General features: G+C 41.5%; 1 protein-coding gene across 2 annotated transcripts in view; it reads left to right on the top strand.

Moving 5' to 3' along the window:
- The window catches only part of LOC129701451 (slit homolog 3 protein-like), a 561,975-nt gene that overhangs the window by 475,775 nt on the left and 61,680 nt on the right, over positions 1–24,520 (top strand). For both annotated transcript variants that reach the window (XM_055642634.1, XM_055642635.1), the window contains 5 exons: positions 9,421–9,564; positions 14,047–14,190; positions 15,912–16,075; positions 19,909–20,044; positions 21,756–21,824. In XM_055642634.1, coding sequence (XP_055498609.1) covers positions 9,421–9,564; positions 14,047–14,190; positions 15,912–16,075; positions 19,909–20,044; positions 21,756–21,824 — 657 coding nt within the window. The remainder of the gene's footprint in view (positions 1–9,420; positions 9,565–14,046; positions 14,191–15,911; positions 16,076–19,908; positions 20,045–21,755; positions 21,825–24,520) is intronic.

Raw genomic sequence — 24,520 nt, 5'->3', positions numbered from 1 at the left:
TGGACATCAAGGCCATCTGGGCTTGAATATTTTGCAAATTGTATCAAATATGCAAATCTTCATCAATAAAAGAGACTGATTAGATTAAGTTTAAATGAAGAATGCCAATTGAATCAATGCACCAACTTCCTTTAAGACACAATCTGATCTTGATGTAAATGAAACAATTAATTCTTCTGTACTACATACGGAGTGATTCAGAATCTTAGGAGCTGACAAAATGGCCAAACATTAGCCCATCAATGTAAATTATTAATGATTCTTTCTGAGCTTAAAATACTCAACAATGATGCAGGAAAGTCAAATCCTACCCCAAAACCTTCCCCAAGATGTCAGAGCAGTTCAACATTTATTAAATATGTTCTGCCTTGTATGATAGTACCGTTTCTGTATATCATGGTTCAGGTCTGTGCTCAATGGAACTCAGGCTCAGTCTTCCTCCTTTGACGGTCTTTGAATCTAGAGCAGTTGCCTGAACTCCAAAGGCTTCTCTGGACCTGAGAGGGGCCATTGTGGTTGATGCTCAGTAACTGAATCCAAAAATAAATGCTTTGCCACATTGACCTCGTTATAGTCTGAAAGCTGGCAGCTTCAGGGGTGGCAAACATTTTCCTTAAGCCTGTGCTGAGTGGATATATAAAATTTATATCCAGAGATTCTGTCAGGATACTCTTAGATCATATCGTGGCATTCCTGAAAATTATACTGCTGCATCCCAACGAGGACCAATTCCAGAACTCCATGAACAAATTGAATATCTTAAGACCTGATTGTGCATCCAAATATGAGTCGAAGAGCATACCCTTCAGTAGTTGCAGTAGAATAACAAGACATTGAATAGATATCTCTTCACAGAGTATCCTGACAGAATCTCAGTGAAAATTCTTTCACCTTGCCTGAAAGCAGCAGTGGTGGAGAGGTAGTGACAATGGGCTCAGTCTATGTATCACAGAGCAAGCAGAAACATGGGAACAATGTTCCTGCAATTGTTGTTACCATGTTGTGTTTTGCATTGCCCTGCGTCAGTACTGATGAAACCAAGTAAGAAATGTACCCCTGTTGATTGAACTTCCCCTGAGCAGATGATATTTCTCTCGTCAAAATCTGGATAGCCTGATATCCAAACAGGTAAAGATATCTTAAATAGTTATTGCTGGTTAACATTAAGTATCCCAAATGTTTCACTGGCTGACTGAGATACAATACTATTAATTATATCATATAATAGAAGTCAGATTTTCAAGTTTAATGTCCAGCAATGCTTTTCATGGCTTTGCAGAGAAGCCTGCTGGAAAATGTCCACATGTGGACATGGTGGCTCTTGGGGCTGGTTGAATCAATTGCCAAAAGTCTTTAGATTACGGATGAGGACCAATGTATTGGGTTGCTATCAGTAGAGTGTTCTTGGAATATACTTCAGCAGGAATGGGCTTCTGCCAGGAGGCATGAGGAAGGAAACTGTGTGCTGATCAAATGGATGTTAACAGTGCACACATATCAGAATCTACAACCATCGTGTGCTAATCTGCCCAGTCTTTATGGTCCTTGGGGAGCCTTACATCTTCTTCTTCTTGCGTATGGAGTGCACAGCCTAAAGTTGTAGGACAACTTGTTCTATTTGATTTTATTTGATTGTGCACACCAGGATGATTGCATTAGCCGAAACAGGGCGGACCACGAGAAAGTTGCAATCTCCCACCCCGCCTTACATGCAGGTGGTGTAGATGTAAAATGGGGAACAGTCCACCTATTAGTTAATAATCATGCCAGCAGTGTGTGTCATTCTCTGTCAACACTGCATATGTGACAAAGAATCCCAATTTATTTTCCTTCTGATGGAAAGAACACATTTCCAGGCAGCAAAGTAATGTAGTACATGGTGTTGTTGTCTCACTGTTCCAGCAGCTTATGTTCAATCCCGACCTCTGTTGACATCAGTCTGGTGGTTTACATGTCCTGCCTTTAACTGCATTCAACAACCCTCTACCCCCAATGGATCTACTTCCTTCTGCATCTCAAACAAGTGCTGTGAGATTAACTGGTTACTGAAAATTGTCCCAATATTAGTTTAGTTCAGAGATAGTGCGGAAACAGGCTACTCCAGAGCAAACAAAATCATGGGAGACCCCTTCCACCCCTGCAACGGACTGTTCCAGCTGCTACGGTCAGGCAAACGCCTCCGTTGCCATGCGGTGAGAACGGAGAGGTTGAGAAGGAGTTTCTTCCCAGAGGCAATTCGGACTGTAAATGCCTATCTCACCAGGGACTAACTCTACAGAACATTTTTCCTTCCATTATTTATTATGTAAAAGAATATGTGTGTTATGATTGTGTTTATAATTTGTTTGGTTGTTTTGTTGTTTGTCTTTTGCACAAAAGTCCGCGAGCATTGCCACTTTCATTTCACTGCACATCTCGTATGTGTATGTGACAAATAAACTTGACTTGACTTGACTTGACTTGACTTTGACCCACTGAGTCCGCTCCAACCAGCAATCCCGGCACAGTAACACTATCCTATACAGACCAGGGACAATTTACAATTTACAATTTTAAAATGGCAATTGACCGCCCAACCTATACATCTTTGGAGTGTGGCAGGAAACCAGAGTTCCCGGAGAAAACCCAAATAGGTCAAAGAGAGAACATACAAACTCCATACAGACACCACCAGTAGTCAGGATGAAACCCAGTTCTCTGGCACTGTAGAGAATGCTACGCTACCACTGTGCCACCATGCTGCCCTTTGGTAGACGAATCAGAGGAAATATGAGAAAGAATACATTACAGGAAAATAAATGGGGTTATGGTACTGATGGGATTGCCTTTCGGGTTAGCATAGACACAATGAACTAAATGGCCTCCTTTGATGGTGTAAGGAAATATGGAAAAATAATGTGAAAATATAATTTACCTATTTTACTCAAAAGGCACCTACTGATCAATGAGTGTTTAACACACAGACTATGTATGTACAACCAGATATCATCACTGCCATCTGCCCCACCTGTTTCAATTTGTTATCGACTTTAAAATGTTTGCCAGGATGCTGAGAAAGTGTCTTGAATCTGGCAGCGGAGAGAGAGGAAAAAAATAACAACTAGGATGATTCATTTAATGCCTTTTTTCTGAGGGAACGACATTGATGAATGTTGGGTATATAGGAAAGAGCCAGGAATTAAAGAACTTTGGAAATCAATCATCAGGGCCAACTAAGGGTGGAACATGGCTTTCTGCATGTAATGGATCACCACTTAACAAGTATGAGACCACGGAAGTGGCCCACATGTTCCTCTCACCACTCTGTACTCTTCCTAATGAGCCTGTATTATCATGCCTGTAACATTCCTGCAGCCACACGGCAACTTCCATTTTGTTTTCTGTTCGATCTTTAGCAGCTCATGCTCATATTCCCTTGGTTCTGCTATATCGTGGTTTGTGCTGCCATTTGTCTATGGTCTGACTCACGTTCTCCTGTTGTCTTTGTCGCTCCTTTGCCCGCCCTGCCTTTTCTGCATCATCGTTCATCATATACAAATGCCAATGAAACATAAACAGTTTAAGCCATGACCTCAGTGGAAAAAGGGGAAAGGCTTATCCTGTCACTCCAGGGCTTAATCACTCAGTTGCCTACTTAACTTTCCCAGGTGCAGTTTGGAAAGTTTGGTCCCGTCCTTCAGATGAAGAAAGAAGGAAGTTCTAATTTCAAACTAACTTTAGAACCTGCACCTGGAGAAATTAAACAGGCCTCACAAAAGCAGCTATCAAGGGAGCTTATTAGATTTCTTTAGAGAGAGAGGGGAAAGGTCTGAAAGTCCAAATCAAATTGGGGCCAAGATTCTGATTTCACTGTTCATTCACAACACCACAGTTTTCAGTTTTTGTTGAGCCAGATTTTAATGTTGCAGGCAGTGCTTGCTGGTTGTGGAGCCAATTCACTCTCCTCATTGATCACGGACCCTTGACTTGCTCAGGCAAACACTTTGACCATTGCTTCATTCCAAAGGAGTCAACTAAAACTATCAGCCAGAGTCAAATATTATAGCACAGAAGTGCCATTCAGCGCCTCAGTTCTCATGATAGATCAAATCCAATTTCCAAGAGTAGTTTTAGTTTTACAGATACGGCATGGAAACAAGCCCATCGGTCCACCGAATCCACACTGACTATCGATCACCCGCCCACACTAGTTCTAGGTCATCCCACTTCACCGTCCACTCCTAACACTCTAGGGAATATTTACAGTGGCCAATTATCCTACAAACCCACACATCTTTGTGCGAGGAAATCAGAGACCCAGAGGAAACCCATGCGGTCACAAACTCCACACAGACAGCACCCCGGGGATCAAGATTGACCTACAGTCTTTGGCGCTCTGAGGCATCAACTCTACCAGCTGTGCCAATGTGCCATCTAAGTATCTATCTAATTCCCTTTACAAAACCTGAATAACTTTATTGCTTCAATAATGCAAGTGGAGTTCCAGTTACTGCCTGGAGTTCACAGTTACTGCCTGCGTAAAATAGATTTGTTTGCATCCCTCAGATCCTTTGTTCAGAACATGAAATACATGGCCCTATTTCTGAAAGCATCTACTAAAATGACCAGTTTCCCTCTTCTTAAACTGTTAAGGGCCTGTGCCACTTGGGCCGTCATTTACGCGACAGGCCGGCAGTGACTGACGCGCAACGGTCTCGCGCGTCATCATGCGTCCGCACAGCCGTCTGGAGCGCGTGACATCATTTAAAGATGGACACAAAATGCAGGAGTAACTCAGCGGGACTGGCAGCATCTCTGGAGAGAAGGAATGGATGATGTTTCGGGTCGAGACTCTTCTTCAGTCGGTCCCACTGAGTTACTCCTGCATTTTGTGTCTATCTCCAATCTTGGCCCCGCTCTGGGAGTAAGTATGGGGCAGATTCAGATCCGCAATGGCCGTGAGCCCCAGGCCGAGTTCGGCGATCGTTTGCCTGCTTCTGCTGCTGTTGGAGGTGAGACTTTGCGCCACGCCAGGGTCTTGGACCTGTCCCACTTTGGCCATCAGTTATGTGACAGGCCGGTGGCGCGCGAAGATTTTGTTCAGGACGAAGTTCACACTCCTCCACACCACTCCACGCTACCCACACGCTACCCACACGCTAGCAGGTCGCGTAAATGGCGCGCGAATGACAGCCAAGTGGGGCAAGCCCTTAACCTCGTTGTGATCTTGAACAACTCTGAAATCTCATCTCAACTTTCTTTAAAGCATCAGCTTTCTGGGGTCGATTCTGCTCCTGAATCCATTTAACAGATTTTCCTGCTTCAAAGATTGCAGAATCATGTCTTCCTAGATGTGTTTTGTTAAACCTATCCTTCATTTTCCTTTCTTGTTCTGCTTCCACTTAGTAATTGTGGTCAATTACTAAATGGGAGCACTCATTTCCATGGATGGAGGAAAGGATAAATCCATAGGCTTTTGTGTATGTGAACTGGTTGACATACCCTGTTAACTATTGCTCCTTATACTGAACGGGCTTGCCCGCAGCACTGGTATCTGAGAACAAATGGATCCTCACTTGTTAAAACATTAAAAGCACTGCAATTGGCACATTAGGTTTCTGTGTGAGGAAACCAAGCACCTCAATTCTCAGTTTCAACTTGACAGTGGACAAATGTGGAATTGAAAATAGAGACACCTTGTTTCTACTCCCCTGCTACTTGGTTTCTAAGAGGGGAGAGGGACTTGAAATTTACCTGCATCAATCGTGTTGTACCCTTTTGTTATTAGAAACCAAGTTAGATTGCACACAATTCCTACAGATTGAATTTTACTGGAATTATATGGAGATATATATATCAGAGTAATGAGTCCATCTATGTTAAGGTAAACCATGTTGTCCCTGTATCACATCAGTTCCACAAGCTTCCTCCAACATGACAAATCCCAATGGCACAGCGTATTACTTAGCTACATGGATCCAAAGCTCTCAGTTTTGATCCATTGCTTGTGCTGAGACAGCTGATTATACTGCAATGGTCTCAAGCCCCCTCCATTCCCACCTTTGCGGTTCCTTTGCAAAGGTGTTCTTGTGAAGGTGTCAGGCGGGGAACAGAATCAGTCCCGGCTATGATGCTTTCCACAGTCAAGTAATTTAGACCGGCCAGTGAGATGAATACCTTTCTGTCCATTAGAACTTCACACTCCACTGGGTTGCTAAGGCACCACAGATTGTTAATGCCTCGGTCATTATTAAAGTGTTCATTGTAACAGTGAGTATCAGAACAGCACCATTTTGGAGATGGAAGGATGTGGAGCAACCTTTTTTTGTAGATTATAAATGGATTTTCCAATTACTGCAATTCAATTTGGAAAGCCTGCAAGTTCCTGGCTCTATAATAGCAGGCGTCTTATTTCACAGCCTTCACTCTAATCCAATTTCAACTCATTTGATCTGTTGATAAATTACTTAATGCAATAAAATGTAAACATTATGTGTGTGCACGCTGAGCCATGTACATCTCCTCCGGCCTCTCTCCATAACACACCTATTGCACAACTTTGGCATTCATTCTTCATTAACCTATTGAATGCAGAAAGTACATCCATGCATGTCTGTATGTGCATCCAGGCTCTCTACGTACATCCCATGTTCTTATGGCCCCATGTGCCTTTGTCTACATCACCATGTCCCCGTATCATTATATCCATGTGTGTTAAAAGGTATAGTTGCCTGTCTCTATATAAATATTTCCACATGTCCTCACACAAATGTGTGCACATTGTGTATGTGTTTCTGTGTGTGTATGTATGTGTATGAGAGAGAACGAGAGAGAGCGAGAGAGAAATGGGAAAGTCCCAAAAGCAGACAAGTAAAGCAAGTAAAGTCACAGACACTAAGGACCCCAAGCGCCTGTTGCAAGGCATCCAGTCTGTCACCGGCTACAGGCCAACCGTGCGAGGACAACACAGACTTCCTCAACACATTTAACACCTTCTTCAACCGGTTTGAGGAGGACAACACCATCACACCAACAAAAGCCCCCCCCTGCCCAGACCATGAAACACTTCACCTGGACCCAGCTGATGTGCGGAGGACCCTACTCAAGGTGAACCCCAGAAAAGCTGCAGGCCCTGACAACATACCGGGGCGTGTGCTCAGAGACTGTGCTGACCAACTCACAGATGTTCTCACTGACATCTACAACACCTCTCTGAGCCAAGCCATCATACCAGCATGCTTCAAAGCCACCACCATCATACCGCTGCCCAAGAAATCCCCAGCCTCAACACTGAACGACTACCGGCCCATAGCACACGTCCATCATGATGAAGTGCTTTGAAAGGTTGGTCAAGGCCCACATTACATCCAGTCTCCCCTCTACACTTGACCCATTCCAGTTTGCATACCGTCACAACCGTTCCACTGATGATGCCATAGCAACAGCACTCCACCTAAGCCTGGCTCATCTGGAAAACTATAACAGTTACGTGCGGATGCTGTTCATCGACTTCAGCTCCGCCTTCAACACATTCATCCCCCAACACCTGGTGAATAAACTCGGCGGAATAGGCATCAGCACCCCACTATGCAACTGGTTACTGGACTTCCTCACTGACAGACCACAGACGGTAAGAGTTGACAAAAACTCATCAGAGACCACCATCATGAACACGGGTCCCACAGGGATGTGTGCTGAGCCCTCTGTTGTTCACGCTGATGACACATGACTGTTGTGCCAAACATAATTCGAACCACATCATCAAGTTTGCAGATGACACAACAGTGGTGGGTCTCATCAGCCACGATGACGACTCAGCCTACAGAGAGGAGGTACAACAACTCATCAACTGGTGTGACATCAATAACCTTCAACTCAATAAAAGAAAATAAATAACTGTGGACTTTAGGAAGAAACAGACAGCACACACCCCACTCACCATCAATGGCAGTGCAGTGGAGTCTGTGAAAAGCACCAAGTTCCTGGGAGTGCACATCACAGATGATCAGACATGGTCCACCAACACCATCTCCCTAGTCAAGAAAGCACAGCAACGCCTCCACTTCCTTCGACGGATGAGGAGAGCCGACCTCCCCCCTTCTGCCCTCACCACTTTTTACAGGGGTGCCATTGAGAGCATTCTTACCAGCAGTCTCTCAGTCTGGTATGGCAGTTGCTCTGCTGCTGACCAGAAGGCCTTACAGAGAGTGGTGAGGACAGCGGAGAAGATCACCAGATCACCCCAACCAGCAATCCAGGACTTATACCCATCTCGCTGTCGCAAGAGAGCAAGCAATATCATCAAAGACACCACCCACCCAGCACACAAACTGTTCACCCTCCTACCATCCGGCAAGTGCTACCGCAGCATGCGGAGCAAAACCACCAGATTCAAAAACAGCTTTTTCCCTCAGGCCATCAGACTACTCAACACACTCAAGAAAATTCCATGAACATTACACAAACAATGACCAACTGACTGTCAAAATAACTTTAACTCAATGTCTGCAGTATGCTATTTGCACTTTTCTATATTGCACCTTTATTATTGCACCTTAATAACATACCTTAAAATTTTACTACACTCTGGCACACTGTGAATATTTTATATAATGTATATGTCCATTGTCTATCTTTATTGGCATATGGTCTGTCTGTGTTATAAATATTACTTGCACATTTGGAGTATGGGGAAACGCAATTTCAATCCTCTGTGTAACTACTTGTTGCATTATTTGAATTGACAATAAAGTTTACTTTGTCTTTGACTTTGACTTGATTCTTGTCTGTATTGAGCAAAGGCAGTTCCAATGTACCAGGGGTTAGACAGAGTTCACAGCTCCTTTTACATTGCCCCAGTAACATGCTTGAAAAATACTCCTTACTTGCACCAAAGTGACGTATCCACTTCCCCCACCATCCATCCTTGCAACTGTTTTGAGGTGGATTGGCCAATTAGTGCTGAATTATGAGCAGATTTGTGTTGTGGATTAACTTCCTCTGGGAGGCTGTGCAAAGTGGACGCTTAATAACCATCGCAGAGTGAAGACTTAATTCCATCTGTAGGGATAAGGTTGAAATAGATTGGAAAGTAGACTGCAAACTTCCCAGGCACTGCTCACATTAGATCACAGTATCACCATCTCATTAATAAAGTGATTACAATTATAATCCAATAATTATAATCCTACACTTCAATTAAAATAGTATTTTAGCAATTCAATAGTGGTTTATAGATTAGTTCATTTTTCATCGACTATTAAATGCTGTTTTTATTAAACTCCTTAATTTTCCAACTTACTATAAATCTATTTATTAAATCAAGTTATTTTGCATGATTTTATCAAAAATGCTTTCGTAGAGAGCAAAGAATGTTATTTACGCATGCTGATGAATTGTTAGCTTTTTTATGGAATTAATGTTCTCATCATCTTTCATCAGAAACCTGAGTAACAATAAGATCCGAGATATTCGAGAGGGAGCATTTGAAGGGGCATCAGGGGTTTTGGAATTGTTGCTGACTGGAAATGAACTGGAAATGGTCCACAACCGAATGTTTTCTGGTCTCTCTGGGCTCAAGACACTGTAAGTACACAACATCGATAACCTATAAGTGCCCGCAGAGAGCTCAGTGTCAGGTCATCTGTCAGAGTGAAACAGTTCCATTTATCAAAATCCAACCTTTTCCTGTTTAATCTGATTTCTGAATTTAATTTGTCCCCAGAAAGTTAACTTTCGATTTTTGAAAAAAGAGGCAAAGCGCTGGAGTAACTCAGCGGGTCAGGCAGTATCTCTGAAAAACATGGACAGGTGACCTTTCGGAACAAGACCCTTTTTCAGACTGAATTTTTGGAACTAAAATTAGTCTATTTAACTAAAATTAACAATGGTCCTCATTTGGTGTTACATAGAAGAAATGAATCACAGAATATAAGAGTAGGCCATTCAGCCCTACTGCACTGCTACATACTATCATGACTGATGCTATATCTTAGCACTATATTTCTTGATGCCTGATGGTCCAGAAATCTATCTGTCTCCTTAAATACATTCAGCAACTTGGACTCCGCTCCCTTCTGTGCGGAGAATTCCACAGGTTCACTGCCTTATGAGAGAAGAAACCTCTTATCTCAATCCTCAGTCTTTACTCTGTCTCTTGAGATGGAGAATTCTAATTCTGTGCTTCCCAGTTAGAGGAAACATCATCCCTGCATCCAGCCCGTCCAATGCTGTCAGAAGTCTGTATGTTTTAATAACATTTTACGCAATAAGCTATGAACAGAGTGTAGGCAAATATAAATAGTTCTGATTCTCTCTGGATGAAAAATCGCCCTCAATCTGCAAAATCAATTCAATCATTGATTAAGTCCGATATTAAATAATATGTTTAATCACAAATCTAAAATCTTCCATGAGGCAGTGCATTCGGGAAATTTAGGGCAGCATGGTGGCGCAGTGGTAGAGTTGCTGCCTTACAGCGAATGCAATGCCGGAGACCCGGGTTTGATCCCGACTATGGGTGCTGTCCATACGGAGTTTGTACGTTCTCCCCGTGACCTGCGTGGGTTTTCTCCGAGATCTTCAGTTTCCTCCCACACTCCAAGGCGTAGAGGTTTGCAGGTTAATTGCCTTGGTAAATGTAAAAATTGTCTCTAGTGGGTGTAGGATAGTGTTAATATGCGGGGACCCAGTGGGCCAAAGGGCCTGTTTCCACGCTGTATCTTAACTAAACTAAACTAAACTGAATGGTTATATTCCTTGCAATCAACTGTATACATTAATGAAACCATGAATGCTGATTGCTGGATATTTTTTGTGAAAATGTGTTTATCATATAAAAATATACACACCCAGACTATAGTCTATGTATAACTTAAAATACAATAATTCTAAACCATTTGCTAGTTTTACTTAACAATACTTTAGTTGAATTTTGTTTAGATTAGTTTAGAGATACAGTTGGGGAAACAGGCCCTCCAGCCCCCTGAGTCAGCACCAACCAGTGATTCATGCACATTAACACTATCCTACACACACTAGGGCCAATTTTGCATTTATAACAAGCCAATTAACCTACAAACCTGTACGTATTTGGAGTGTGGGAGGAAACCGAAGATTTCAGAGAAATCCCTGACAGGTCATGGGAATAACGTAGAAACTCCGTACAGATACATACCTGTAGTCAAGATCGAACTGAGTCTCTGGTGCTGTAAGGCAGTAGCTCTACCACTAAGACACTGTGCCGCCCACAAATATTTGATGCATTGAACTTTTTTAATGTATTGGATATTACTGTTAATACTGTGACTATAAGTAGGTGGGCATCAGTCAAAGAACCTTCCTAAATCACCATGTTATTGGAATTTTACTAATTTCAGTGTAGTTATAGGAGTCCTAGTCAAACAACACGGAAATAAGCCTTTTGAATCAACATCCATGCCAAACAAGATGTCCCATCCATGCCCGTCCTACCTGCCTGCATTTGGCTCATATCTCTCTAAACCTTTCCTATCTGTGTACCTGTCCAAATGCCTTTTAAATGTTGTTATAGTACCTACTCAACTACCTCCTCTGGCAGCTTGTTCCATATACACCACCCTCTGTGTGTACAGGTCACCTCTCAGGTTCCTGTTAAATATTTCCCCTCTCACCTTAAGCCTATGTCCCTTCTCGATTCTCGATTCCCCTACTCTGGATACAAGACACTGTGCATTCATTGCAGCTATTCCCTTCATGATTTAATACAACTCTATAAGATCATCCCTCACCCTCTGGCTCTCCAATGAATAAAGTCCTAGCCTGCCCAAACTCTCCTTATAGTTCAGGCCCTCAAGCCCTGGCAACATCCTCATAAAATTTTCTAAAAAGTTCTGAATTTCTCAAATGTTCTGAACTTTGTGCATGTGGCCTGACTTTACTATGTATGTAAATCTGTGCCATATGTGTACATGCACACTGTTGTTCAAGCTGAATAAACAGCATGCACGTAATGCTTCACATCCTTCATAATGTGTGCCTTTGCAAATAAATTGGCAATGTGGATGTAAAGCATGGACTGTGTAAGCAAGCTAAGAAAGTGATTGAAGAAAGAATAACATATGTACCGATTGTGTTTGTGATCGATTAAAAGTGACCGATTAAAGTATCAGCAGCATTGCTGAGCAGAGCAACCAGTCAAAACAATGCCAGTCAAAACACTGCACAAGAAGTGGGCTTTTAAGGCTTCTGGATGAGTGTCTTAGGAGAGGACTGACACAACTCCCACGGAGGAAGAGTAACTAGTAGAGTCACTTCAGCTCTGCATCAGGATAAGGAAACTCCTGAAGAGTTTGGCAACAAGGGAACTAGGCTACAAAAGACAGTGTGGTTGGTTCCACCATTCAGTGGTTTTGACCAGTGAGCTTAGCATGCACCTGGAAAGAGAGAAGCTTTGGGGGTTCTTGTTTGACATCATCTGTTTTGGTAGAAACAGCATCAGCAATGTTAAACTGGAGCACAAAGAAGCACTGTTTCCAAATGAAATTTGATCTGAAACAACAAAAACATTAGCTAATCTTTTAACGCCGCAGAAAATATTCTTTAACAAAGTAGAACAAAAATTACAAGGCAAATTCAAATTTGAATCCTCAAAGTAGGAACAATTTCAAATTTGTAACAATGATTCAGAATCCAAGCATTTTTTTTTCCCATGCAAAGACTTCTGTCTCAGGTTTGCAATCCTGGCACTTCTTAAACCAGATATGCATGACATGTTTGTTGTGGTCCAATAGACAAACAAATGCAATTGAAGTAATTAAACACAGAATCGTGCATTTGGCCCTGTCTGCAAAATTGCCTGCAGGTCCAACATCGGAAAAAGAAAAATAATTTTGTCCTATTCAGGGTACAAACAGAATGAGTTTTCATAATCATGAAGCAGGAAAGTGAAGACAAACAGCAGAATCTGAAGCATTTGGTTGGAACTGGTGTGAGTGGCTGCTACGGATGTAACAAACCCTATTTACTGCACTGATGCCAAAGCAGCACAGCAACATGCTTTAACCATCAAATGAAAGGAAACATATCCTCAGTGGACGTCTAAAGGGACGCTAGTTAATCAAAGAAACTGTAGTATTGTGAATTTTTCACAGAAGAGATATTTTCACAGCAGAAATCCATGGAGACAAAATCTCCACAGTGTTGAAGCCAATGTGAATGTTGGATAATTGGATTTGTATAGCCGTTACATCACCAGCAGCAATGGCAAAACTGAACAAGATGGAAGTGTGGTTAAACTGTCAGTGCATCAACACGGGTGACGACATATTGCCTATTTAAGGGAAAGGACACGTCGCGTCAGGTTAAGCCATGTCGAGTTTATTATCATAAGCCCAAGTTATAGCTAGATACAAATACAATGAAAATCTTGTGTGCTGCAGCGTCACAGGCACATAGACTCATGAAAAATAGGCACACAGAAAACATGGCCAATACAGTTGAAAGGAAAAAGACTGCACATAAACAAGACCTCAGTGTGAAACACAGTTATAAAACAAGTCTGTGATAATGCAAGAGGCGTGTAGTATTCTGTTGCTGATCTAGGATTAGGGCGTGCAGTTCTTTTCACGAACTTGATGGTGGTTGGAAAGTAGCTGTTCCTGTGTGAGAATTTCAGGCTCCTGTTCCTCCTTCTCGAAGGTAGAAGTCAGAAGAGGTCAAGGATGGAAAGGATCCTTGATCTCAAGCGCCTCATGTAGATGCCTTTGGTGTTGCCATGATGGAATGAAACCAGAACAGAAATATTGGTTGGTAAATGTATTTTGAGATTTAGCCCAGCAATCATGAAGACCTAGCATTATATTTCCAAGTATTTTGGTGTGTGATTTTACCATATTTTACCACTGCATTTGGAAAGACATCAGTGTTGTTGTCAATGTTTTTGGGAAAGTCTTAATTTGATGATGCTCACCTGAGGGTATAGTTATTAATGAATACTTTATTGTAAAATGTTTAAGTCTGAAACAATGGTCTTGCAGTTAACACTCGCTCAAATTGTTCCATTTTTATCCTCATTGACCTGTGTTACAGGATGCTACGGAACAACAGGATCAACTGTGTCAATAACGACACCTTTACCGGACTTACCTCAGTTCGTCTGCTGTCACTCTATGACAACCGAGTCACCACCATAACTCCTGGAGCATTCAACACCCTCCATTCCCTCTCAACCATGTAAGATCTGCTTCTCGTCTCATTGGTTTGTTTGACGTCAATTTGCATTGATGGAAATTTGTTCCACCTTAATCATTGGTATCATTACACTTGCATCGCTTCTACTTTGATCTTCACAAGCATCCCACATTCATCTCTACTTAGTCATTTCCACTGTGGGTTGTCATTCCCATTTATTTGTATGTTGGTTACTTAAATAAGACTTTGAACTATGGATTAATTATCCATTAACACAGGATGAATGGACTATAAATTAGATCTTGCAATTAAGTTTCCTGTGTTCTATATTTTCTAATTGGATAAGATGAATACAGAGAAATCCATATGTCAGAGTCCACAATTAGGTGCTCGAAACTTAAGATGCTTGATAATAAATCTAATGGGAAGTTACCTATTAGGCAAACCTCGTTGTCCAAAGAACAGATTCAGATTCAGACTCCGACTCAGCTAGTTTATTATCATGCAGGATGCAATGAAATTCCCTGTTCACATGAAGCTCATAGAGTAAGCAGTATGCATGTGGTAACGATAAATACTGCAGTAATTACAACAAGTTCAAAGCAGCATATAGGAGCTATAGGATGGAGTATTTGAAACAAGAGCCTGTTACATCCAGGTGGAAGCTATGTAAGTCAATGAAGGTAAAGTAAAAAGACAATATAAATAAGATAAGATAAAGATTGGGTGATAAAAGGACAAAGTGGACCATACATGCCAACATAATTTGGGTTAAGTGCTAGTTCCATGCTATGAATTTGATATAAAGTGGAAATGTATAATCGTGTAAAGTGGAAAATATTTGGAATTTGGTGTTAACATCTGGTATGCTGATTAAGAGGATAATGGTCTAAGAAGGGATCTGCTGTTGTGAGGTTAAATTCGGAAAATGATTTCTGCCGAATCTAAGGGTCAGAATATTGTATGCATAAAGATTATAGTTGGATTAACTCACTGCTCCTAGACGGTGGAGACTAGATTGGTCAGTCTGCAAAATCTGTGATTGTGCAATACACAGGTAAAATATGTCATCTCATTTGTAAAGAATGTTTAGTTTCATTTATAGACACGGTATAGAAACTGACCCTTCCTTCCATCCACCGAATCTATGATAGCCATCGATTACCCGTTCACATTACTAATGCAGGGAGAACATGCAAATCCCACACAGACAGCACCCAAAGTCAGGATTGAACCCGGGTATCTCGCGCTGTGAGGCAGCAGCTCTACTAGCTGCACCACTGTGCCATCCTATCTTTACTGCTCAGAAAGTGCAAAAGATATTAACCCTAGGTTTGCATTGAGAAGGGATCCCTTGGGATTTAAAAATGTTCCTTGAATTTGCTCTTCGTTGGGATAAATAGTTTATTTTCAAAGTGATAACTCGTAATTATTACAAGTTATAGATTGAGGCCCAGCTTTCAGAAGCTACTGAAATATTTAGTCATAGCAAAGTATTTTTGTGAGTATTTTTGCCAATGTTATATGAAAGAAAACTTTGCAAAATGATTATAATTAAAATGTGTAGCCGTTATATACTTTCTTAATAGGTACATGGATAGGACAGGTTTAGAGGGACATGAGCCAAACATAGGCAAATGGGATTAGTATTGCTAGGCAACTTGGTCTGCATGGGTGAGTTGGTCGGCATAGATGAGTTTCCGATCTGTACAATTCTATGATTCTGTGGATCTATTAATTGGTATTTTGACTGTCTTCCACAGAAACCTACTAGCCAATCCTTTCAACTGTAACTGTCACTTGGCCTGGTTGGGAAGGTGGTTGAGGAAGAGAAGGATCGTCAGTGGAAACCCACGTTGCCAGAAACCATTCTTCTTGAAGGAGATCCCGATTCAGGATGTGGCTGTACAGGATTTCACCTGTGATGGTAAGGACATGGCTTCTGGATCAATGTTGCGCTGAAGAGAAAAATTGTGACAAATCTGAGATAAAATGTTAGTTGTGAAAAGGTGGAACATGTATCACTCATGGTGCTTCTGTGAACATCAAGATTGGCATTAACCTGTTATTGTAAAACACACATGCCACAGCAGAGCATGATTTAACATGGTTGTGCAAAATATCAGATGCTGGAATAACTCCATGGCTCATACCGCATCTGTGGAGGGAATGGATAGGTAATATTTTGGGTCAGGACTTTAACATGGTTGTGATGGCTTTGTAGTCAAATAGCCTGGCCAGGCTCATGTGGAAAATGAACAAGCCGACAGTTTAGGAGGAGCATCTACCACAAAATTTACTTTTCTGAAACAAATCCAGAGAAAAATAAGAAGGGAAAAACTGCCACTGTAAAATAAGATTGTAAAAGAAGTAAGTACTTGATAATAGTAGTTCTCCAGTTTCTTGCTGCAGAAGTCGAAGAGCACCATATGACCTCTGTGCAATGCCACACTGTTAAATGGCTCGCTCACTGAGCCACCCTCTGGGAAATATCTATCATTTTCTTTAGACCTCTGGAAATCGTGTATCCACAATCAAATCACCATGTGTTCTTGGTTATAATTTAGTACTTTTAAGAGATAAATAGAGAGATTTTATCATCAGAATAAATATTTTGTATAATTGTGTTATGCCATATCTTAGTATGGTGTTTTGTTTTAAATTCCTATGGCATATTCATGCCTCTGATGTATTCTTTCATCTTGATGTTCAACGCAGTATGTGTAACCTGATTTGTATCTCCCAGTTGTTTATAGAAATTAAGACATATTACAAAAGCATCCCAGCCCCACTTCCACCTCTTGCTAACTCACTTATTTCTATAAATTATGTTGGTAAGCTCATTTTTCTGGATATTATCATGAGGTGAAAGGTTGTTGTTTTTCTTTCCTTTGATTTCTTTATTTTGCTCCTTCCTGAGTTGCGATTCGATGCAAAAATGCTTTAGATGTCCACTTCCCACTGTTTCCACGCCAAGCTACTGTAGTTTATTATCAGATGGTCGTCTACTGAGAAGCGTAAACACCAGCATGGAAAAATAAATCTCTTCACCAGGCTCACCACACAATGTGATGCAGAATTTAAATGCTATTCAGTTTTTTGTCAATTACATATAAATGTTTTTTTTCTACTATGCTTTGGGGAGTAAGATAATTGTTGAATAAGAGATTAAAATTTCAGTAAAGATATTTTTCATCAGAACATTTAAGAGGCATTTTGACAGACATTTAAATACGTACCCAATGCAGACAAATGGGATTAGTGTAGATGAACAAATAATGAGTAGTGCCACAGGGTTGGATGGGGTGGAATTTGTTGAGTGTGCTCAGGAAACTTTTATTAGGCAATACATCTAGAGGGCCCCATAAGGGAGAGAGCAAAGCTTGAACTACTTTCATGAAATAGGACAGGTCAAGTGGCTGATGTGTCAGTAAGTGAGCACTCTGAAACCGCTATTCTATTAGTTTTAAATAGTTATGGGAAAGGGCAGGGCTGGTTCACAAATTAAGGTTCTAAATTAGGGGAAGGGCAACTTTGATAGTATTAGATAGGAAATTGTAAGTTGGTTGGAGTCAGTTGTTCGTGGGCAAAGGAACATCTGGAAAGTGGGATGCTTTTAAAAGTGTGAAAGTGAGATTTCAAAGTTATGCATGTGCATGTACTGTAAGCATGAAGGACAAGGGTGGTATGAGTGAGGATCCCTCAATGATGAAAATAATTGAGGTTCTGGTCAGGAAAAAGACGGAGGCATGGATCACGTGTGGGCTGCACAAATCAAGGGTATTTCTGGAGGAGTTTAGTGGATTGAGGAGCATATTTAGAAGGAAGTCAGGAGGGCAATACTTTTCACTCTCTCTGTACACATGACACTAATATACCAATACCTAAAAGGGGGCATAAGATAGCTCTGGCCGATATGATTGAGGAGGATCCACGGAGATTTAATAGAAATATTAAGTGGAAAGGGGTAACTTGAGAGAGAATTAAATGCCTCAGAAACCTAAGTGTGACACAGATTTTGTATGGAGCCGTAGGAGATGGATATGGGCCTCAATAAATATTTTTCCTTTATTTTTACCATGCGGAAAGACACAGAGGTGAGGGAACTTGGGAAATGTAATGCCAATATCTGAGGGATAGTTTATATTGCAGTCGAGTAGGTGCTGCATGCTCTAAAATGTATGAAACACTCTGAGGCCTGATCAGATATATCTGAGAACTCTGTGCAAAGTGAAAGAATAAATTGTGGAAGCCCTGGCTGAGATATATGAATCATTGTTGGCCACGGATGAGGTAGTGGAAGACTGGAAGGTGGCTAATGTAGTGCCTATATTTAAGAAGGACTGCAAAGAAAAACCTGGGAACCACCGTGGTAGGCAGGTCACTGGAGTGTGGGTTTAAGATATATATTAATTTGGAAAGACAGGGGCTGATTAGGGCTAGTCAGTATGATTTTTTTGGTGGGAGATCGTGTCACACAAATTTGGTTGTATTTTTTGTAAAAGTAACCCATCCAGTTCATGAGGACAGGTCGATATGAACTTCAGCAAGGCCTTTGAAATGTTCCACACGGTAGGTTGCTCTGGAGGTTAGATCACATGGGATCCTAACAAATTGGATACAGCGTCTGAAGAAGGGTCTCGACCTGAAAAGTCACCCATTCATTCTCTCCAGAGATGCTGCCTATCCTGCTGAGTTAATCCAGCATTTTGTGTCTAATTGGATACAGAATTGGCTTAATGGTAGGAAGCAGAGGATAGTAGTGGAAGGTTGTTTTTCAGACTGGAGGCCTGTGATTGATATGATGCGTCATGAAATCGATTCCGGGGCCATGGCTTTTTGTCACCTATATCAACGATTTGGGTGCGATTCTACAAAGTATGTTTAGTAAGGTACAGATGGTACAAAAATAGGTGGTATCGCAAACACTGAAGATGAATATAAAGATTTACTGTGAGATCATGATCAGCTGAGCAAGTTGGCCGAGGAACGGCAAATAGGGTTTAATTCAGATGAGTATGAGGTATTGGATATTAGGAAGTCAAAAATCTGGGCAAGGTCTTCACAGTGAATGGTGGGGTACTGGGGAGTGTTGTAGAGCAATGTTATCCAGGAGAACAAGTACATAGTCCCCAGAAAGTGGATTGCAGTTAGATAGGGAGGTAAAGAAGGCTTTTGGCACACTGACATTCATCAGTCAACAATTTGAGTATAGAAGTTGGGACATTGTACAAGATGATAATGTGGCCACACTTGAAGTAGTTTCGGTCACCTGACTTCAGGAAGTAAAGAAGTACACTGGCATTGCTGGTGCCAAAGTAGAGATGGTGGGAAGCTACAAGTTCTTATGATTGAATATCACTGGACACTCAAAGGCAGACACACCTGTCTCGGGAATGGGGGCTACCAGACTTGATTTCTTCTTCTTCAAATCTTTGTATCAAATACCAATTTTATCCATTTTAATCGAGGCAATAATAGAGTGAGATGTGGTGAGTTAGATCCTCTGACAATTAAATGTGAATGTACTTTGTTCAGAGAGAAGTGGGCTCCAGAATTGTTGTCTAAATGCTACAGTTACAGTCATGTAGAGCTGCAATGGCCAGTATAAGGGCAAAGTTAGTCGCCTGGGCAGAGTGTCTGTCCCCATGGCAACTTGGTGATGGAATGGTAAGTCACTACATCCTCGGGTAAGCATGCCACTGCCTAGGGTGGTAAACAAGAGGCCAGTGAAATCCTCATTGTAATTTCTGCTTTTAGCTGACAACAACGAGAGCAGCTGCCTGCCAGACCCTCGATGTCCTGAACTATGCAACTGTGTTGACACAGTGGTGCGGTGCAGTAATCGAGGCTTCCGCACCTTACCAAAAGGCATTCCCAAGGACGCAACTGAGATGTAAGTACAAGTTTGAGCAGAACATCCCTGTCATGTTAATGCCACTCCTTCTAACAAAGGAGGAGCCGGCGTGCTTTGTAACTTTGGCTGCACCGTAGGTGGCCACTATTTGTATACATTGGGTATGCAAATAAAGAATTTCACTGTGCCTTGTCACATGTGACAATAAGGTATTCCATTATATGATCCTGAATAGGTGATTGCTGTGATAAAGGAAGCATGATTTATTCATGGACTCCAAGCTTGGGCATACTGTAGGTGGTGAGAAGGATAGTAATAGGGTGCAGGAGCTCATAGATGAACTAGCAGAATGGGCAGGCAAGTGGCAGATGAAATTTAATATACTGTGGAATGATAACTGTGAAAAAAGAATAAAGACGATATTTGTTTAATAGCAATATAGTTGAAAGTGTGTACAGGAACCAGGAACACAGGGGCACACGGGCATAAACCTCTAATGGCAGGGCATGTTAAGTGTGGTCAAGAAGGTGTATGAGATCCTGCTATTCATTAATAGAAGCATCAAAAACAAAAGCAAGGAAGTTTTGTTGAAAATATATAAAAGTTGGCATAAAAAATGCAGCACAGTGGTGCAGCTGGTAGAACCGTAGTATGAAGTTAAAGGGATCAGGGGGTATGGAGAGAAGGCAGGGATGGGATACTGAGTTGGATGATCAGCCATGATCATATCGAATGGCGGTGCAGGCTCGAAGGGCCGAATGGCCTACTCCTGCACCTATTTTCTATGTTTCTTTGTTTCTATGAGAATTCCAGAGACCCGGCTTCAATCCTGATTCCATGTGCTGCCGCCTGTGTGTAGTCTGTATTTTTTCCTTGTGACCTCGTGATATTCCTCCAGTTGCTGAGGTTTCCTCCAATATCCAAAACATGTGTAGATGTGTAGGTTTAATTGGCCACTGAAACTGCCCCTTGTGTGTGGGTGAGTGGTGGAATCTGGGGGGAGTTGATGTGACTGAGGTGAAATGTAAATTGGATTAATGTAAAATTCATGTAAATGGGTGTTTGATGGTTGGTGCGGAGGGTGGACACGTTGTATTTCCCTATGACACATTAAGCCATGATTAGAGAATTGCATCCAATTCTGATTATAACATTTAAAAAAGAATTTGAAGTTCCCAGGGAGGGTGCAGAAGAAATGTGTTGGCACAGATCCTGGGATAAGGGATTCCACCTCCAGTTAGACATAGACATAGAAAATAGGTGCAGGAGTAGACCATTCAGCCCTTCAGCCATTCAATATGATCATAGCTGATCATCCAAAGTCAGTAACCCGTGTCGAGCTTCTGTTGTTGGAACAACTTAGGTCGCACACAGTGATGAAGATCCAAAGACTTTATTAATGTTACAGCATAGGTAACTTCATCTTAATACATAACTCAAGACTGAGGGAGAAAGGGCTGAGAAGCTTTCTGTTAAACTAGTGGGCGTAGCTACAAAGTGTGACTCATAACATGAGTGACACTGATCTACACCCCGTTCCTGCTTTCTACCCTCCCCTCCCCTCCTCTCTCTCCTCTCCTCTCTTTTTCTCTTTCCTTCTCTCCCACCTTCACTGTTTATGTTTGTGTGAAGTAGTTTTATTGCAAAAACATTCAGCCCCTTGCCTGCTGGAGATAATAATTGCACACCGCTGAGGAAAGTTTTTCTCACTTGACAAGTGTTAATTGTCGTCGACTGTTCTGTTTTGCAGATACTTGGAAGGGAATCAACTGACCACATTTCCCAGCGAGCTCTCTAATTTCAAGCAGTTATCACTCTTGTAAGTGACACTTCAAATCTTCCTTAACATTCTGATAATTTTCAGTTAAATAATTGCATAATTAAATAATAAATAAATTATTCTACGTTTAATAATTGGGTGGAATGATGCACAGCTGGAAGGGAATTACCCACAGCAATTCTGACTCATGCTAACCCTGATATACTGAAGGTCAGTTTGATTATCCTCATCATCTACAGTGCACAACTTGGTGGATAATCAACATTGTCCGTGTAAAGTGGTAAGGTGGTGACTGAGGGAGCTTGCAGTTCAGTGGTGGGGACAAGTGTTGTGCTGCAATGTTGAGATAGAGTTATAGAATGACACGGCATGGGAAAAGGGTCTTCAGAACATGCCCAACCCATCCATGCCAACAAAGAGGGTAGTTAATCTGTGCAACTCATTGCCACAAAGGGCTGTGGAGGACAAGTAAGTGAATATTTTTTAGACAGACGTAGAAAAATTCTTGATTAGACCGGGTGTCAAGGGCTATGGGGAGAAGGCAAGAAAATTGGAATAGTAGACAGAGATCGGCCATGATTAAATGGCAGAGTAAACTCTATGGGTTGAATGGCCTAATTCCACTCTCATAACATGTGAACTTGTAAAAGATGCTCTTCGAAACTAATCCCTTCTTTCCATGCTTGACCCATATCCTTCTAAAGGTTTCGTATTCATGTACCTGTCCAAGTATTGGTATTATACCAACCTTGACCCCACTTCATCGGGCAGGTCATTCCACATCGTAGGATGGTACATAAAATAAAACTGTGCCCAGCAGAATAGTTAACTTCAAAAATGACAGCTGTGCCAGTGTGTGTTGGTATTCTTAGTTTCCTGGTTTTAAATCCAGTGAGCAGCCAGGCAGTGTTGCAGTACTTGCTTGGCAATTGGCAAAGTAAAAGCACTCTCCAGGCACCCGTAGGGGTGGAACAGTGGTGGAGCAATTAATTCTGCAGCCTTGTCGCTCCAATTCAATCCTAACCTCTATTGCTGACTCTGTGGAGTTTGCATGTTCTCCATCTCATAAGGTCATAAGTTATAAGAGCAGAATTAGGTAATTCGGCCCATCAAATCTACTCCACCATTCAATCATGGCTGATCTATCTCTCCCTCTCAACCCCATTCCCCTGTCTTCTCCCCATAACCCCTGACACTCATACTAATCATGAATTTATCTCTGCCTTAAAAATATCCATTGACTTGGCCGCCACAGCCTTCTGTGGCAATGAATTCCTCTGATTCACCACCCTGACTAAATAGATTCCTCCTCATCTCCTCCCTAAAGGAACGTCCTTTAACACTGAGGCCATGACCTCTTATCCTAGACTCTCCCACTAGTGGAAACTTCCTCTCCACACCCACTCTGTCCAAGCCTTTCACGACTCAGTACGTTTCAATGAGGTTCCCCTCATTGTGACTGTGTTGGTTTGCTCAGGTGCTCTAATTTCCTTGCACATCCCAAAGAGGTATTGGTCGGTTTATTAGTTGCTGTAAATTGGTCTGGTCGATGGTGGGCGGGGGAATTAGAAATAAATTGATGAGCAAGGGTGAAAGCTCATTGTCCATTGTCCAGGGAAATAAAAGGGGGATGGATGGGATTGCTATAAAAGGTGGCACAGATTTAAAAGGCTGGTTGTCCTCCATCTATGTCACATGGAAATGTGATAGTATGAAATTGCCTGAAAGAGAACTGCTCATTCATTGTGTCTATATGGCCCAGTGATTCTATGTAAAATCAAATTCTCTGCGAGTCTGCAGAAGGGTCCCGACCTGAAATGTCGCCTATCCTTGTACTCCAGAGATGCTGCCGGACCCATTGAGTCAGTTCAGCACTGTGTATCTTCTCAAGTTAACAACACTAATCACTACACCTTCATGCTGCATATTAAACAACACATTTATTCTTTTGTCAATTTGTACCGAGTCTTATACTGAACTGCAGACATGATACCAATGTTCCCATGTATAAAATTGACAATAAATGAATATTTTGCCTTAGCCTCTAAATGCACCTCGGGTATCCTGATAAGGTGGTGCTGGAAGGATCAACACTACATCTGAAGCAGGAACATTAGATGCTGTCATTAATGTTTCAGCATCAGACCCTAAACTCCAACAGAACTTCTATGGAGAGAAACCAATTAATCTTTAAACCAACTTTCTTTCTCTCTTTCTAAAACAAACCTGTTTTCGCTCTTTCCACGCTCTGATGATATGTCTTGGACCTGAAATATTGATTGTCCTCTTTCTGTAGCGGATCAGATGCTACCTGACCTGCTGAGTGTTTCCAGTATTTTCTGGTTTTAATTCAGAATTACAGCATTTCTGTGTTCTTTATCTTTCTGGTAGATATTATAAAATGTGATGCCCTTCGCATTGAGGGGCTTTTGTCAAAATCTCCATGTAACAAATTAACAGTGTCCACTGCCAACTCCACACTACTATAACAGTATTGATTGTAAAATCAGTTGCCTCCATAACATCTTGATTATAACCCAGTTAGTTTCTTTCATTAAAATTTTAATCCAGAATTATGTGGCGCAAGCCTCTTTTTTTAAATTTTGGTCATTGTTTTAAATTATTCATGCTAAAATTAAAAACATTCCCCAGCTCGTTCATCAATTGATTGGTGGAAGATATTTATCTACAATCCGTGTAACTGGATTATGTGATGAGGCAGCTTAATGCTTATT

This window comes from Leucoraja erinacea, chromosome 11 (assembly GCF_028641065.1).
Source record: "Leucoraja erinacea ecotype New England chromosome 11, Leri_hhj_1, whole genome shotgun sequence".
Classification (NCBI taxonomy): Eukaryota; Metazoa; Chordata; class Chondrichthyes; order Rajiformes; family Rajidae; genus Leucoraja; species Leucoraja erinaceus.
The sequence above is the reverse complement of the archived record's forward strand: the minus strand, read 5'-3'. Positions and strand labels throughout refer to the sequence as shown.